General features: G+C 48.6%; 1 protein-coding gene and 1 long non-coding RNA gene across 10 annotated transcripts in view; one reads left to right on the plus strand and one right to left on the minus strand.

Moving 5' to 3' along the window:
• PPP2R5C (protein phosphatase 2 regulatory subunit B'gamma) overlaps positions 1 to 15,785 on the plus strand; it is a 126,728-nt gene that overhangs the window by 30,344 nt on the left and 80,599 nt on the right. Inside the window, exon 1 of one of the 7 annotated variants that reach the window (XM_039884238.1) lies at positions 9,955 to 10,173. The exons of 4 other annotated variants lie outside the window; for them this stretch is intronic. In XM_039884238.1, coding sequence (XP_039740172.1) covers positions 10,080 to 10,173 — 94 coding nt within the window. In that variant the 5' untranslated portion in view covers positions 9,955 to 10,079. Of the gene's footprint in view, positions 1 to 9,954; positions 10,174 to 15,785 lie in introns of those variants that run through there. 2 more of the 7 variants (XM_039884239.1, XM_039884242.1) reach the window with 2 other exon arrangements.
• On the minus strand, positions 2,944 to 10,490 carry LOC120619710 (uncharacterized). 3 transcript variants are annotated; one of them, XR_005657637.1, is made up of 3 exons: positions 10,351 to 10,490; positions 8,277 to 8,571; positions 2,944 to 3,397 (listed from the first exon to the last, which is right to left on the minus strand). It is a non-coding gene; the product is annotated as an uncharacterized LOC120619710 (long non-coding RNA). The 3 variants fall into 3 exon arrangements; XR_005657638.1 differs by having other exon boundaries at positions 3,386 to 3,524; XR_005657636.1 differs by lacking the exon at positions 2,944 to 3,397 and having other exon boundaries at positions 7,140 to 8,571.

The following is a 15,785-nucleotide window of genomic DNA, read 5'->3' on the forward strand; positions in this document are numbered from 1 at the left end:
TTAATTTATTTAACTGAGAGGCTGGTGAAACAAATCAGAGAGACAAATGTCATATGATTTCACTTGTACATGGAACCTAAAAAACCAACAAAACGGGAACGGACTCGTAGACACGAGAACAGATTGATGCTTGCCAGGAGGGAGGGAGGTGAGGGGCAGGCAGAAGAGGCGAAGGGGACTAAGGAGAACAAACTTCCAGTCATACGATAAATAAGTCACAGGGATGTGTTATGTACAGCATAGGCAGCGCAGTCAGTAACATCGCAGTAACTGCATGGTGACATTCAGACTTACTGCGATGATCATTTCATAAGGTATACAGATATCAAATCACTGTGCTGTACTCCTGGAACTAATATAATATCGTATGTCAAGTGTAGTTCAGTCTTTTTTTAAGTGAGGCCGAATGTGGTCTCCAGGCCCTGTTCATTCAAAGATTTTTCTGAATGAGTCTTTATTTAACATTTTTGGTCTGTAAGTGTTAAATGTTCGATGAAGAGACCACTTTTTAAGTGACTTATGGGAGGAGTAAATTAATTGCGGACTCTGTTTCTTGAGGCGTTCTCCCTGTTTTGGAAAAGAAAAGCCTGGCAGAAGTCGACCTTATGATGGAACAAGGTAGGACTTAATAGCAGTTAACAAGAAATCTTGGGGCAGAAATTGAGAGTTACTAAGTATTTGGCCTTTTGCAGAAGTTGCTACATTGGCGTTGGGAGAATTTACTTGAATTTTTTAAAAATGGCTTTTGAGTGGGAATTAAAATGTTCTGTATCTTGCCCTGCTTTTGTGAAAATAAAATACTTCAACCTCATTCGATGGAATTTATTGTCTGATACAGTTGAAAGTTTTGCCACACATGTGGCCCGTTTCGCTGCTTACTGATGAACATGCATCTATTCAGATGGGCTTTGCCTCTGGCCCGTTAGCCGGAGAATAACAAAGATGGAGAGAGAAGTTCACAGAGCACCTGCTCTAATTCTCTTGGGTGAGAAATGCTGCCCTCACCAGTGTTTTCTTCTGTGGTCCAGTCTTGTCTTCTGTCATTCTTCGATTTCCATGTCTTCCCGCGACACAGTAATGAGAGGAAGCAGCCCCGGGCTTGGCGAGGCAGGTGCCAGTTCCAGCGAATGTTCACCGGCCATCTGGGTTGTGCGGAACGTGGGGAGGTGGTCAGGATGCTGATGATGAGCAAACATGGCCCTCGCCTGCAGGGAGCCGACAGACCCAGAGCCCCCGGGGCTGCCTAGCTCTGGCCCCTCTTGGCCACATTCTGCCAGCTGCTGGCAGCAGAGGTGCCACTAGCGCAGCTCTTGCGAATAACTGAGAGCTGGTCTTGTGTCAGACAGCCGGACCCAACCACAAGCCGCAGCACAGACGTGGCCGTTACTCCAGGGGTGAGTCTCAGGCCTCTGCCTGCCATTCTCTGCGAGCCCCCTCTGGAGATCGGTCTCACCTGGCAGCTGTGATCTCACATCAAATGTCAGCTCAGGCTTCCCCCAACCCAGACCTCACCTGGATTTCTCCCAGCACCTTGCATTCGGCTCCCATTCGCTCACACGTTCTGTGTGTGCCTCCCTCTCCTCTCCCTCCCTCCTCCTCTCCTCCTCTTCTTTTCCTTTTCCTTCCTTCTTCCTTTTTTTTTTTTCTTTTCTTTTTTTTTTTTTTTCTTCTTCCTTCCTTTTCTTTCACTTTTCATTACGTTTCTTTTTGATATTTGAAATTTTATTTTATATCTCCGACTTTTCTTTAAAGTTCTATAGGTTTCGAGTGAGTTTTCCTTTCTATCGAAGAATTCAAGGGCAGGATGATATCAGAATTTCATAGTGGTGTGTCGACACATCTGTCTAATCCATTGTCCTTTACCCAGTTTCAGATGATAATATCACATTTACCACTATCCTCTTCATTCCCTGCATCTACTGTTTTGAGCGGTCTTAGATCTTGATTGCCTGGTTCAGGGTTGTGGAATTACATTAGACGAGATCTTGATTGGCTCTCGTTTCTCACTTAGCATGATGGTCAAAATTCGCGTTGTAATAACACTTTGTCAGAATGACCTTTCCCTTTCACGACTGTGTGTTGGTCCATCAGGCGCGGGTGGGCTGGCATCTCACAGCACACTCCCAGTCCCTCAAGGCCATCGGCTGCGGTGGAATCAGCGCCGCGACTGCACACGGTGTCCTCAGTTGTCGGAAGGGTCACCAATGCACACCTGCGCGCGGTTGTCCTGGTGCCTTCAGCCCCGCACTCTGCCAGCGTCTGAGACACGTCATAACCAGAGGCCCTTCGGCCTCAAGCCTTTTCAGCCCCCGGCTTCGCGGAATTCAAGGGGACGTCACCTCTGGTCCCGAGTCACCGCCCCCTCGACCTCAGGTTCCTCTTCCTAAGACGGGGGTTGTCACCTTGTCACCGGCAGTGGACACGGAAGCACTTCGAGAGGCCACGTGCGCTCTGTTCTCTGAGCGGGCGCTGCCTTCTCAGAATGAGGGGGCCCGCGAGGACCTGCCCAGCTTTGGCGGTCCCCAGCCCGGCGGGGGACAGAGTGGCCCAGGCCTCCCACCCACACCTGCCTCCTTGGCCTTCCCGGGGACAAGCTCGTCTGCCCTTTATAGTCACTCTTAGGACTCGCTCCGGGCCACGGCGCCTGTCCCTTTATCTTTGCTCTTGGCAGCAGAAGTCCCCTGGCAACCTTCGAACACGGCTAACGCTAGGGATCTTTGATCGCCTCGGGAAAAAGTCTGTTTTAAACTGTCAGTGCGGCCGGATTTTTAGGTTGGATCCCTCCCCACCGAAGCGCCCCGCCCAGCAGCGCGCTCAGGGCTCCCCCTCGCCAGCCCCCCATCCGGGCTCAGCCATTCCCGGGTCCACAAGCACCTGTATTTTCATGAAACCGTAAAACCCCCTCGCTAAACTATGAGCGTATTTCATTTGCCTAGAAAATCGCCCGGGGATGGGAAAAATAAAACCTGCGGCTACATTTAGAAAGGAAAATTTGTAAGTTTTATTCAGAAATGCTCCCTAGAAATAAAATCAGTGGGATGTGTCACAGGCCGTTTGTTTTTAAATCAGGACCGGCGCAGAGTGACGGGGACAGGGAACGGTTTGAGAGCTCTGAGGCCGTGGTTACGTGTCGGGTGGGGACGCGCCAAGAACAGACTGTGCCCTTGGTTCTGGGGTGCTGCCCTGAGCCCCAGAGATGCCATTCCGCACCAGACTTGGCCTGGGCCCTCGCAGTGCGCCCCACGGCAGGAATGGGAGGCAGGTGACAGATGGGGTCCGGCCGCGTGGGGCCGCCGTGGCTGGCAGAGGGCGTCTTGCGATGCTGGACAGGGCGTCCGTGTTCACGGTGGACGGGGCTTCTCCAGTGACGAGGTGGCATGTTGCTCTTGGCGACGGGCTGCAGGAGGAGGTTTACTGGGTGGTCGGGGCTTGTGGGGTCAGAACCGGATGCTGCTGCCTGGGTCGTCTGCCACTCAGCTGGGGTGGTTGCGTGGCTCTGTGCGGTGCACCTTCTGGGCCCGGGCCTGGGGGAGAGGGATGGGGAATTCTTCCTAGAGGGGCCCTCAGTGGCTCCCCCACACTGCGGCCTGAGGGATCTCGCTGAAGTGCTCGGTGTCACTCGTTCCTGCGACTCACCTGTAGTGGCTGGACCAAGGAGGTGACCTGCGCTGGGAGCCTACCTGGCTCACAGCCGCGCCCTCCCGACTCCCACTTCACCTCGTCTGTGACATTTGTGGCTCCGAATGAGCCAGGAGGTGGGGGGACCATGTACATTCCCTTTTGCTGGTGAGGAAAGAGGGTCTAGCCCCAGGGTTATGGCCAGGCGGCCTCTCCCCGAGCAGGCCGTGAAAACTCTGTCCCAGAGCCCGTGACGCAGCTGCTTGAGGAGCCGCTGCTGGGTGGCATTTGCTGAGAGCTGGTGTCATCAGGGAGGAAGGCACTCGGGAGACTAACGACCCCGGTAGCTCACGCAAGCAGAGGTGACCGACGGCAGCGCGGAGCTCAGAAGCCCACGCTGACTCTTTGAGACAGAGAGTCAGCATCCTCTGACGTGTTGGTCGCGTTCGTCGTGCCCGATCCAGGCTGACGTTTGTTGCGTGTGTTTCCATACGTGATCTCCGTGATGCGTTACAGTAAACCACCTGTATCCTGTTTCTTGGGCTCCCATAAATAGCCCTTTCGCCGTTCTTCGCCTGTGCCTAAGAGGCGGCGTTCGTTAAGGGATTCTCCCTGCTGTGACTTAACCTGTATTTTTTTTCAACTGTTGCTTCTAATTTTCACGACAGTATTATGTACTTATTTTAGCAATACTGAAAAATACAGCGTCAGAAAGAAAAACCATCCATAGCCATAACACTCGGCACTGTCCTACTGTCAAGATTTTGGGAGTGCTTATTTTTATAATTATATTATTTCTGGAAAATTCTACCTTTTCACTTATATTTTCATTTTACACATTTACAAAGATTTTTGATGGGCGCGTAATATTTTATGTAATCCCTTTGACATTAAGGTCGCTTCTGATGTTTAGAATCATAAATAAAAATGGGATGCTCTTAAAAAGAATACCACCGTCAGGAATCGAGTTAAGCAAGGAGGTGAAGGGCCCGCACGCTGAAAACTAGGCAGCGCAGCTGAAAGACACCAACCAGGACACACCCGTGTCCGCGGATCGGCGGACTGAGTATTGCTACGATGCCAGCGCTGCCCAGACGGATCCACAGATTCTGTGCAGTCCCTGGCAAAATTCTGTCGGTGTTTTTTTTTTCTAGAAATAGAAAAATCCAACCCCAAATTCACATGGAATCTCGAGGAACCCCGATAGCCAAAGCAATTTTGAAAAAGAAGAACAAAGTTGGAGGTCTTACATGTCCTGATTTTAAAAACTTACTGCACAGTTATCACCATCAAAACAGCTGGCGTACAGACAGACGCACCGATACAGTCGGATAGAGAGCCCAGCAATAAAGCATCACAGGTATGGTCAGAGGGTTTTCAACAAGGCTGCCGAGACCATTCATGGGGAAAGCGCGGTCTCTTCATGAAATGGTATTGGGAAAACTGGATATCCACATACAGAGGAATGAAATTGGACCCTTACCTTACACCACATACAAAAATTAACTCAGTGGATCAATGACCTAAGTATAACAGCTAAGACTATGAACTCTTAGAGGAACACATAGCAGAAAAGCTTCATGACATTGGATTTGCTGCTGATTTCTTGGATACGACCCCAAAAGCACAGCCAACGAAGTAAAAATAGATAAGTTGGACTACGTCAAAATTTAAAATTTCTGTGCATCGAAATGACACAACAAAGTGAAAAGGCAACCCAAAGAATGGGAAAAAAAATTTAGAAATTATTTATCTGATAAGGGATTAATATCCAGAATTTATAAGGAATTCCTACAACTCAACAAGAAAACAAATGACCCTGTTAAAAAATGTGTAAAGGACTTGAATAGACTTTTCTCCAAAGAAGATCTACAGATGGCCAATAAGCACACGAAAACATGATCAGCATTACTAATAATTAGGAAAACGCACATCAAAACCGCAGTGCGATGCCACGTCACACTCGTTAGGTTGGCTACTATCAAAAACAAAAACAAAAAAACAATCAGCCGTAAGAAGAGATGAAAGACTGCCATTTGCGACAACATGGATGGACCTCGAGATCATGCTAAGCAAAATAAGCCAGACAAAGTTGAAAATCATATGATATCACTTATATGTGGGATATAAACCTAAAAGCAACAAATGAACAGGACAGACAAACAGAGACTCATGGTCATGGACAACAGACTAGACTAGTGGTTACCTGGGGGGCGGGGGGGAGGTAGATGGGGTAAAGGGATCAAATATGTGGGAACAGGAAGAATTCTGAGAGCCGAACACACAGTGTAACTATATATATCTGCCTTACTGTTAAAATGTACAGCTGAAACTTACTGAATTTCATTAACCAATGTCACCATAAAAAAAATTTTTAATTATTAAAAAAACACAAAATAATCCTTGGTAAGGATGTAGAAAAATTGGAACCCTTGTGCAACTGCTGGTGTAAAATGATGTTACCGCTGTGGAAAACCGTGTGGCAGTTGCTCTGAAAATGAGAAATAGAATTACTATATGTTCCAGCAATTGCACTTCCCGGTATGTACCCAAAAGAATAGAAAGTAGAGACTTAAATAGATGTTTGCGTATCCGTTACAGCAGCACTGTTTACGTCAGCCAAAAGGTGGAAGCAACCAGTGTCCATCAAGGGACGAATGACACAAAACGCGGTCCATCCGTAGAGTGGAATATTATTCAGCCTTAAAAAGGGAAGGCGTGCGGACGCATGGATGAACCTGGAGGCCGTTACGCCGAGTGGAGTCATCCAGTCACAGAAGGACAGACACCGTATAACTCCACTTACATGCGACACCTGGAGGAGTCAGACTCGTGGCGACAAAGCAGAGCAGTGGGGCCGGGGGAGGGGCGGGGACCGAGTGTCTAATGGGGACGGGCTCCTGTTTTGCAAGATGAAGAGCTCTGTGGATGGACGGTGGTGGGCACAACGGTGTGACTATACTGAACGCCACTGCACAGGACACTTCGAAAGGGTTAAGACGACCAACTTTGTCATGTGTATTTTAGCACAGTGTTTAAAAGTTAAAAAAATGTGATGTTCTCTCATGGGTGCTACATTTCTAGAATGGATTGTCTGAAGTAAAATGACTTAAAGGATCTCGATACATATTACCAAATTATTTTCCAAAAGGATCAGAATAATTTATAGATTCTTTGGCAGAGGTATAGTATGCTTTTACCAGTATTATCATTTTTTAAAAATTATTGCTGATGTGATAGGCAAAGAAATACTTTCTCGTACAATTATGAATCAGTTATAGTTCTTTTGTGAACTGAATCACTCAAACATCAAAGGCTCAGTTTTTTTCCAATTAATCATAGTATATTATTAATTCCTTGTATTTATAGCATTTATATTCCTTTTTTTCAGAGGGAACGTACATAAATTCGTACGTTTTTTAATGTGAGCAATATCCCTCAGGGGCTGTGTTTTTAAATATTCTTTTCTAATTTGAGAATCAATACTTCCTTTTTCTTCTAAAAGCTATGGAGATTTAGGGTTTTGATTTTGATTTGTTTTTATTTAACTGTTAAACCCGGCTCAAATCTTCACGTGTAGTGAAGACTGAAATTGACTTTTCCCCACGTGTAAACCAACCAGTTAACCTAATCTTCCCCTTTTCATTGATTGGAGCTTCATTCTTTCTCATTACACTTGTATAAATATTACACTTGTATAAATATACTTTTCGATTTGGGAGCTGTTACTTCTGTCCCGTCAACTCGCCTGGTGAGTCCGTGTCCACTGTCGTTACTTCATACGTTCTATAGCTGGCAGGACTAGCCTTTCTCATTGGAAGTGTTCTCATTCTTCTTGCTTTTTATTTTTCCAGGTGAACTTTAGGATTATTTTGTCAAGTACCCAGAAAAATAAAGAGACCCGTGTGAATTTTGACGGTAAAGCCATTTGGGGAAGAAATAGCACCAGCATATTTATAGTATTTGTGCTTTCAGTTCAGAAACACACTTCATCTTTACTTGTTCAGGTCTTTTTTTCCTCCATGTTATTGATTTGTGTGTTTATAGAGTATGTTTCATTGGTGATCTCCAGATCACAGTCTTTGAGTCCTTTAAAGCAGGGGTCCCCAAACCCCGGCCACAGACCGGACCTGGTCTGTGGCCTGTTAGGAACCGGGCTGCACCACAGGGGGTGAGCGGCGGGCGGGTGAGCAAAGCTTCACCTGTTTGGCAGCCGCCCCCCAGCTCTGGCATCACCACCTCAGCTCTGCCCTAGATCATCAGGCATTAGAGTCTCACAGGAGCACCGGTTCCTGGTGCCACAAAGTTGGGGACCACTGCAAAGAACTACTTTATAAGCCTAAGACTTTCAAAGAGCATGCAAGAAATCACTAATAAAGGTGGATTCCTTTGATCAGAGACCATTAGGAAAAATACATCAGAGCGTCTTCGCTTTTTCTTTGACTTCTAATCTGTATATTTTATATAATGATTCTAGGATTCTTTCTCCCTTATTTCTGCATTCCGATTCATCAGCACAATTTTAGGACAGGCACGTGTCCCCTCTCGTCTCAGATGAAACATTAAATGATTTCAGGGCAGGTCTGTCTTTTTAAAGTACAACCCTGCAGTCAGCACGTCCCGAGCCCCCTGCACAGCTCCTTTCTGACTGCACTTACGTCTGAGTTTATCCAGCATTACTCCCTGGGGGAAGGAGGTGATGGTGAGTCCTGGAGGACTGAGTCCTAGAGCAGCCGTCCTCCCTGCATCTGAGCATCTGACGAGCCCAAAGGGTCGGAATTGGCATCGCCTGACTCCAAGCACGGGCTGTTTCTGCTAAGCCGTGTCTGCTGTCCAGGTGGCAGACGAGCCAGGCAGGTGTGAGGCCAAGTGTGTTCAGGCGGCGCCCGCTCCCCATTGCTCGTCATAAATAATTCCGTGGCCAGCCATGGGATCCAGCAGCATCCTTCAGCTCTGCGGAAAGAGAGGGGTGTGATTGGGTTTCCATTGGCGTGCTTGTTTCTTCCATGGCTATTGATACAGTGACAACTACATTCTTCCTAGTGAGGGGGCATTTAGTTCGCGCCCCTGAACCATCACGGCAATTCATTCCAGCAGCCAAGTGGGAGGTGCCGGCCCACAGGTGTAGCTGCTGACCCCAGCCGTGTGCCAGGTGTTTCTCACTACTAATTACATTTAGGAACCAAAGGGGTTCTGCATTCTTGTTCAGGGTGGGGGGAGTCCTGTGAGAAATTACAAAGAGAAGGCGTGGTTTGGACAGACAGGTGTGTGTATGAGGAAGTGAGGAACTTCTTCAGTTCTGCCTGCCAAAGAGCTTTTTCTTCGAGCTTATTTGTTTCTATCTGGACCTCATAATGAGGTGTCAGCTTATTTGTTTCTATCCGGAGCTCATAATGAGGTGTCGTAGGGAATCAGCCGTCCAGCCCCTCCCATCTCCCACCGTACCCGAACTCCTTGCCGCCCCCAAGGATATTACAATTCCGAAACGATGTCTTTCTTCTTGGAACAGCTTTTTCATTAACCTTTTTAAAGATAGGAAATTAAGATCTGAATGATAGATGTTAATACTAGCTCCTTAAAAATAATTGAAATATATTTTTAATTTCAACAAAGTATCTAAAACAGAGTATCTAAAAGTAACACGTTAACATCTGCAAGATACAAAAATAAACACTGAATTTTATTTTATGGCTTTTTTTAACTCCTACTTTCTAGTGACTAAATTTAAAGAAGCTTTCGCTTTCCATGTAATCTAAAATTTTTTTAAATTTTTAACTGAATCATTTCGATAAAAAATTAATGTTGAGGAAAAAAACAGTGTTTGAGGGTTACAGGTTTACAACTTGGTAGTAGGAGAGGTTGAACAAGAGTCCAAAGTAATGAATTGGAATTGTGCAATATTTGAGTAGCCATTTGCTTAAAAACAAACAAACAAAAAAACCCCGGATTGCCACCGTGCTAAATATGATAGACGTTAGAGTAATTAGAATAGAAAATAGGAGGTGGTCAGGCAGATAGAAGGTACCGTCGACTTTGACTTTAGGGTACCTGTTAGGGAAACGCTGAAATGGAAAGTTCTCGTGGACACACACACACACACACACACACTTTTTTTTGGTATCTCCGTTTACAGTCCGGCCGGAGATGTGGCCCCAGTTCTGCCCCTAAGAGATGGGTCTTTGCCTAAAAGTTACAGAGAAACGAAGACCGCAGAAAGCCGGAAAACGCCTCGGCTTTCCATGCACGCTGACAGCCAAACAGAACGCTCTTTCCCTTTGCAGTTTTTTTAGTGTCATTTTAAGTTGCAGCTTCCGGCCAATCGGCGGGCTCCGAGCCTGCTGACGTCACGAGCCAGCCAGTTCCCTCCAGCTGCAGAGCCCCAGTTTGTCTTTTTTTTTTAAACTAAAATGGAGGCTGGTTTCTCGCCTTAAGGAGCCCATTGCCTTCCCCGCTGAGCCTAGATGTTGACATGTAATAAAGCGGGCAGCAGGATGGTGGTGGATGCGGCCAGCTCCAACGGGCCTTTCCAGCCCGTGGCGCTTCTCCATATTCGAGGTGAGTTGTTGTGTGCTTCAGAGTCGGAACCTTCTGTGGTTAGTTAATAAATGGCTATTGTGCTTCAGATAAGGAGAGCAGGAAGTCCTTTCTAGCCGAATGCATGCCGTTTCGCTGCAGACGGAACCGGGGAGGTGGGGCGTGTCACTGCAGTCTGGCGTTTTACGAACTACTTACAGAATTCGAGTGTCGAGAGGCCTTGCATGCATAGTTCAAAGCTGGTTTTTCTGCTTTCTGCTCGCTCTCCCATCCCCCTTTCCGAGCTGTGCTGATGTCAAAGGATGTGAAGTCACTGCCCGGGGAAGGTATTGGGTGGGGGTGGGAGGGAGAGGCGGGCCGGCAGCGCCTGGCCAAGTCGCCTGTTCGCGGAGTTTCTGTTACGTCTGTGTTGCTTGATACCGCCAGGGTTTTATCGGGGACGATCTCTGAGTTAAAGATGAATTGCAGTCAGAAAATGTGCAGGAACGACTAGAAAAGAGCTTCCTGTAAAAGCTTCTTTCCATGCTTGACGTGGAGCCTAAAAGAGAGATGCACTCGTGCTTTGAAATGCAGAAACCCACCGTGGGTCGTAATTTCGGAAATGTTAGTGCCTTCCCGGACTTATGAAATAAATACCTTGCGTTTGCATTGGCTCCGTGTGGCCGCTTGACTTTAAAATTTAACATGACAGCAAGTTTTCAATGAGGATGTAATTACACTTTGCCTTATACAGTTTATACAGAATTTGGGTTAACACGTATTTACCTTAAAAACACAGTTACTACTACAGTGATTAACAACAGTTCTATTAAACTCTATGGGGGTAGTAGTATACTTCTTCGTAGTTGTTATTTTTAAATATCGGTCATGTAAATTTTTTTCGTTCGGAATCGGGCAAACTAGAAAATGAAAGTTAAGCCTCCTCAGATCACTTTATAAATTTTTCAATGTCACAGCGGTGCCTCCCAAAACAGTCTTAACTGTCAGAATCGCCTTTAAACCGTGCTAAGGAAGGGTGGGGGCAGGATTATAGGTGACTAATAGTTCGTATGACTAAAGTGCCAGACAGGATTTTTCAGATCCCAGGGTGGACCCGGGGAAGATAAAGCAAATGAACACTCAGCCATCGGAATGAAGTGGGTGCTGCTTTTCTCTCCACACCCCTTCACTGAAGCTGGTGGAAATCACTGTCCACAGTGCCCAACTTGGAGGCCGGGCAGAGAATTCATGGTTTTGCACGGCCCCGCAAACCACGGCCAAGGGCAAACCACGGCCCGGCGTGTGGATATTTTAGCTGCAGGAACCAAAGGGGCAAATACGAAACGTAACTTTCGATTTAAGTTCTTAAACGCGGACCGACTAGTTAGCAATACGATGATTTCATTGCATATGAAATGTCTATTTTTATACTTGTAGGGTAGCTTTATAAAGGATTTTTTTGGTTTGCGAGCTTTCTGATTTATTAGACACTGAGTGGACTAGTTATTTTTTGAACTATGAATTTATTCTGAAATGGAATCACTTGATTTTATATCTCATACTATTGATTGTTTTTATTTTTATTTATTTTTTTTAATTTCAAGACCTCGTTATGACCGGTTTGGACTTCTCGCTGTTGGTTGGGTGGTCGTTGGTGGCTCTCTCATCGTGGACGGAAAGGAGAGAATGCGTTACTGAACAGGACTTGAGTGTTTGAGGAGGGGTAACCTTTAGGGACGTAAAGCTAACTTCTAATTCAGACGGTGGCCTAATTTCTAATTTCAAAACCTGAAGAATGCTTGACTGACTCATAAGAACTTTTTAAGAGAAAGCATGTTCATGTGAGGTTTGGCAAAATTGTTTTTATCTTTAGTGGCTTTTTGAGTCTTGATCAGTTTAACATCCAGTTAGCAGCTCTGCTGTGTGTCCAGTGCTGAGGGTCATTACCATGACAGACACGGCCTGGCCCGGAGGAGCCCAGGGGTTAGTGGGGAGACCAGCAGGGCCCCCGATGCCAGCTCTGGGCAGGGGCCTGGGTGCAGGGACTGATATAGTGTTGGGAAAGGGCAGTCAGGGGCAGCACCGAGCGTCCCCTCCCTCTCTGGGGACCCCAGGTCTCCACTTAGGGAGGAGGGGTCTTCCACACAAAAGGGAGGGTCACCTGCCCAAGGTCACACAGTGGTGGGGCCAGGGTCCAAATGCAGGAAGCTGTGTTGTCTTGTTTGGATCTTTATAAAATAAAATAAAAAAATTTTAATAAAAATCTGGGCTGTTTGTAGAACCTTTTTCCACAGGGTTATAATAGCAGTTTTTTCTAGTGCCTTATCACCATCCATCTGTTTCAGTGGCCTCTTGTATGACAATTTAGTGCCCAGGGTTCATTTCTTTGTCGGTTCCCTACCTCGGGCCAGCAAGGTCCAGCTTTCCCAGTTTATAGTCCCCTGGGCGGTAGCCAGGGGAAGGAGGGGACAGTCTCTCAGACAAACAATACTATCACTAGACTGACTGGTAGCCCCAGTGGTTTGATAGTTACCTTCTACTAAATAGTATGGAGTTTTTGATTAATACGGTGAATTCACATATCCTAAAAAGTTCAAGTGCAGAAGGGACGTGCCGCCGAAACTGAGTGTGAGCTTTTCTGTCAGGAGGAGGAAGCGGCACCTGGAGCTCGATGGCTGTAAATTTAGCTTGATGACTTAAATCCTGAACTTGCAGCGCCCTCCAGAACTGTGAGATGAAGGAAATGTTCCGTGCCGTCCCCTGCTGTGGTCCCTGGCCACATGTGACCGTTAAGCACTGAAAATGTGGCTAGCTCAACTGACGATGCAATTGAATTTTAAATTTCATTTTGAACGTAAGCACACACACGCGTCTGGTGGCTTCTGTGTTGGACAGCGTGGCTCTGGTGGAGACTGACGACGTTTTTCAGTTTCTGGGCAGTCACTATTTTGGGCTGTGATTAAAACAGCTGTAAACAGTAAGTAAAGGAAGGGGCGCGACAGTGTGTCCCAGCGAAGCTTTATTTACAAAAGCAGGTGGCGGGCCAGGTCGGGCCCAGGGGCCTTGGTTTGCGGGCCCCTTTCCTAGACTCTTCTTTGAGTTTTTTAGTTGCCTGTTGAGCGTGGTAACGCAGGTGTCACACAGGCGTGCTCCGCGTGGTGGCTCGCTGGGGTTTTGGGGGCCAGGCCTCCGCAGGGCTCACGCTTACCTCCACAGCTGGGATTGTGGTGGGAACGGCCACGCCAGAAAGATGTCAGTGGCCAGAGAGGAGAGGAAAGTGCGCTGATCCTCTCCCGGCTGGCTTTTTCCTGGCCTCGGGATGTTGGCCGCTCCAGCCTCGTCCTGGGCGTTAGCAGGGTCCCCCACCCTGGGGTGGGCCTGTCTGTGGGAGACTGCTGCGGAGCCAGAGAGCAAGTTACCCTTTTTGTGTAAACCCGTGATTCCGGGGGAATGCAGGAATATTGCATTGTAGAAAAGTTTGTCTTCTCACAAGTCTTTCTGGATCATCGATTCTAGGAAAATCTTCGCCTTTCCAGTAAAAACTTAGAGAAGACCGTGCAGGAAGGCTGCGTGGGCGTCAGGCCCTGGTGTCACTTCTGTCACCTCCCGCTGCCCTCAACCTGAGACCCCGGCCGGCACCACTAGTGAAACCCGCTCACAGCGCACCTGGGTCCGCAGGCGGGGAGCACACCCGCCCGCGTGCTGTCGGGGACACCGTGGGGGCGGTGCCAGGGGTCGCCCTCACGCCCCGGGTGCGGAAGGAAGAGGGTCTCAGTGCTGACCAGAGTGAAGGGCCCTTCAGAAGACGGGGCCAGGGAGCCACTCGCTCCGCGCGCTGCGTCGGCTCAGCTCAGGTGACTGTAGTTGTGTAGCTGTCGCTGTCTGTGCAGTGACTTCGAGACGCAGCCTCACAGCTCACCTGTACTGACCCTCTACGTGAAGCGGTCTCTTCTGTATCCCAAGGTGCGGCGCTTAGCCAGAGGAACAGGTGGGGAGGGGCGCACGCTTGTGCAAGGCCCGCACACTGTTGTTAGTTGCTCTGCCCTTGAACTTGGGTACAATGTCTGTTCAGAGATTTATGATCATCATTCCTGCCTTGCAGCAAAAGCTAAACTAGAATTTTTTCATTACAATATGTTAATCATGTAGAAAAATAAAACGGTGGGGTCAGTAGTCAAGAAAAGGGTGTGTGTTTACACCCAGGAAGAGGACAGACCGTACAGGCGAGCGGCTCGGTTCGATGTCCCATGTCGTGGCGTGGTGGGCTCTTCAGTCCTTCGGCACTCTCCCTCACCTCTGCCCCTGGCCTTCCTGCCTGGGCGGTGAGCAGGACGCGTCCAAGGTCACCAGCCTGTAAGGCCCAATCCGGGGCCCCTGCCCCCTGCGCCAGTCGAATGTCCCCAAGCCGCTGCCGGTGGCTGTCCCAGGAGGGGAGGCAGCAGTTACGGAGCGCCTTCGGTGTGACGGCCAGGGCCAGTCCCCCCACCTCCGTGCTCCCCGGGATCTGCCCAGCGGCTGGGGCACCGGGAGAGCTGGAGGCCGCGTCTCGCCCAGGACCACAGAGCAGATGAACCCGGCGTCAGCTCACTGCCCCTCTGTGCCGCTCGGGGCGGTGAGGGGCAGAGGCTCTCGCGTCGCGCGTACCTCCTCCTGCCTGTCGCTGTGTTCTGTGCTGATCTGTGTTCGAGTGTCTGGAGTTCAAACTCGTCTCAGGTCTGAATGAGAGTTTGTGAAACTCCACTCACACGTTCTCGGTGTCGGGGAAAACTGAAGATGCCCTTCCCTGAGGCCCCATTTCCACTTCCCAAGTCGCCCAGGTATTCACTGTTGGCCTGATTTTCGTACGTCCTGCATGTTGAGCATCCTGGGGAAGGTCGTGGTCAGCTGGATGCGTCTCGCACGCCTGGCTTTGTCCCTGCATGTAGGCACTCAGTCAGTCAGTGCCGTGGGTGGAAATCAAAAGTCGTTTCTGTGAACGAGCACTCGGGTCATAGTCGTTGGTGTATTTCTTAGCTAGTGACTTGGTCAGTCCAGTAATACTGGTCAGGCTCCTGAGAAGCTGGACAAGGTACCTACCTGGTTGAACAAGTGGACAGGACACAGCTCCCACTGCTCTGGGCTTTGCATCAGACTCAGTCTCCTCTCCCCTGTCACACGGAAATGGTGCCACCAAGGTAAACAATGGGGTAAACAGTTCCTCTCACTGTATGTAAAAGCCTTGCGGCTCTGGGGCGCGGGACAGACCACGGCTCTCGGGAGTGAGGGCTGGCTGCGCCTCGGGCCCTGGAATTGCTCATAGCTCAGAAACCCTTCTAGTTCGTAAAAATAAAACTGAAGAGATCGAATAGTGAAATGCAGCGGGTGAATCTACATCAGATCTTTGTTCTCATAAAACCCAAATCGAACCTTAGTGGATAGTCGAGGCCACTGGAGGCCGTCGCGGGCTGACACGGCGGCCGTGGAATTCCGCTAGCCCGCCGGGCACAGCAGTGGCCGTGGTGTCTGGGGCTGTCCTTCCGCTCCGGTTGCAGGCCGAAGTAGTTAGGGGTGCGCTGTCGTCGTATCTGTGACCTACTGCAGATGATAAAGAGAAAGAGACTCGACTGTACAGCAAATACGCTAAAACACGAACAGTCGCTGAATCCGGGGGGGGG

The sequence above is a fragment of the Pteropus medius genome, unplaced genomic scaffold, assembly GCF_902729225.1.
Source record: "Pteropus medius unplaced genomic scaffold, Ma_sr-lr_union100, whole genome shotgun sequence".
Classification (NCBI taxonomy): domain Eukaryota; kingdom Metazoa; phylum Chordata; class Mammalia; order Chiroptera; family Pteropodidae; genus Pteropus; species Pteropus medius.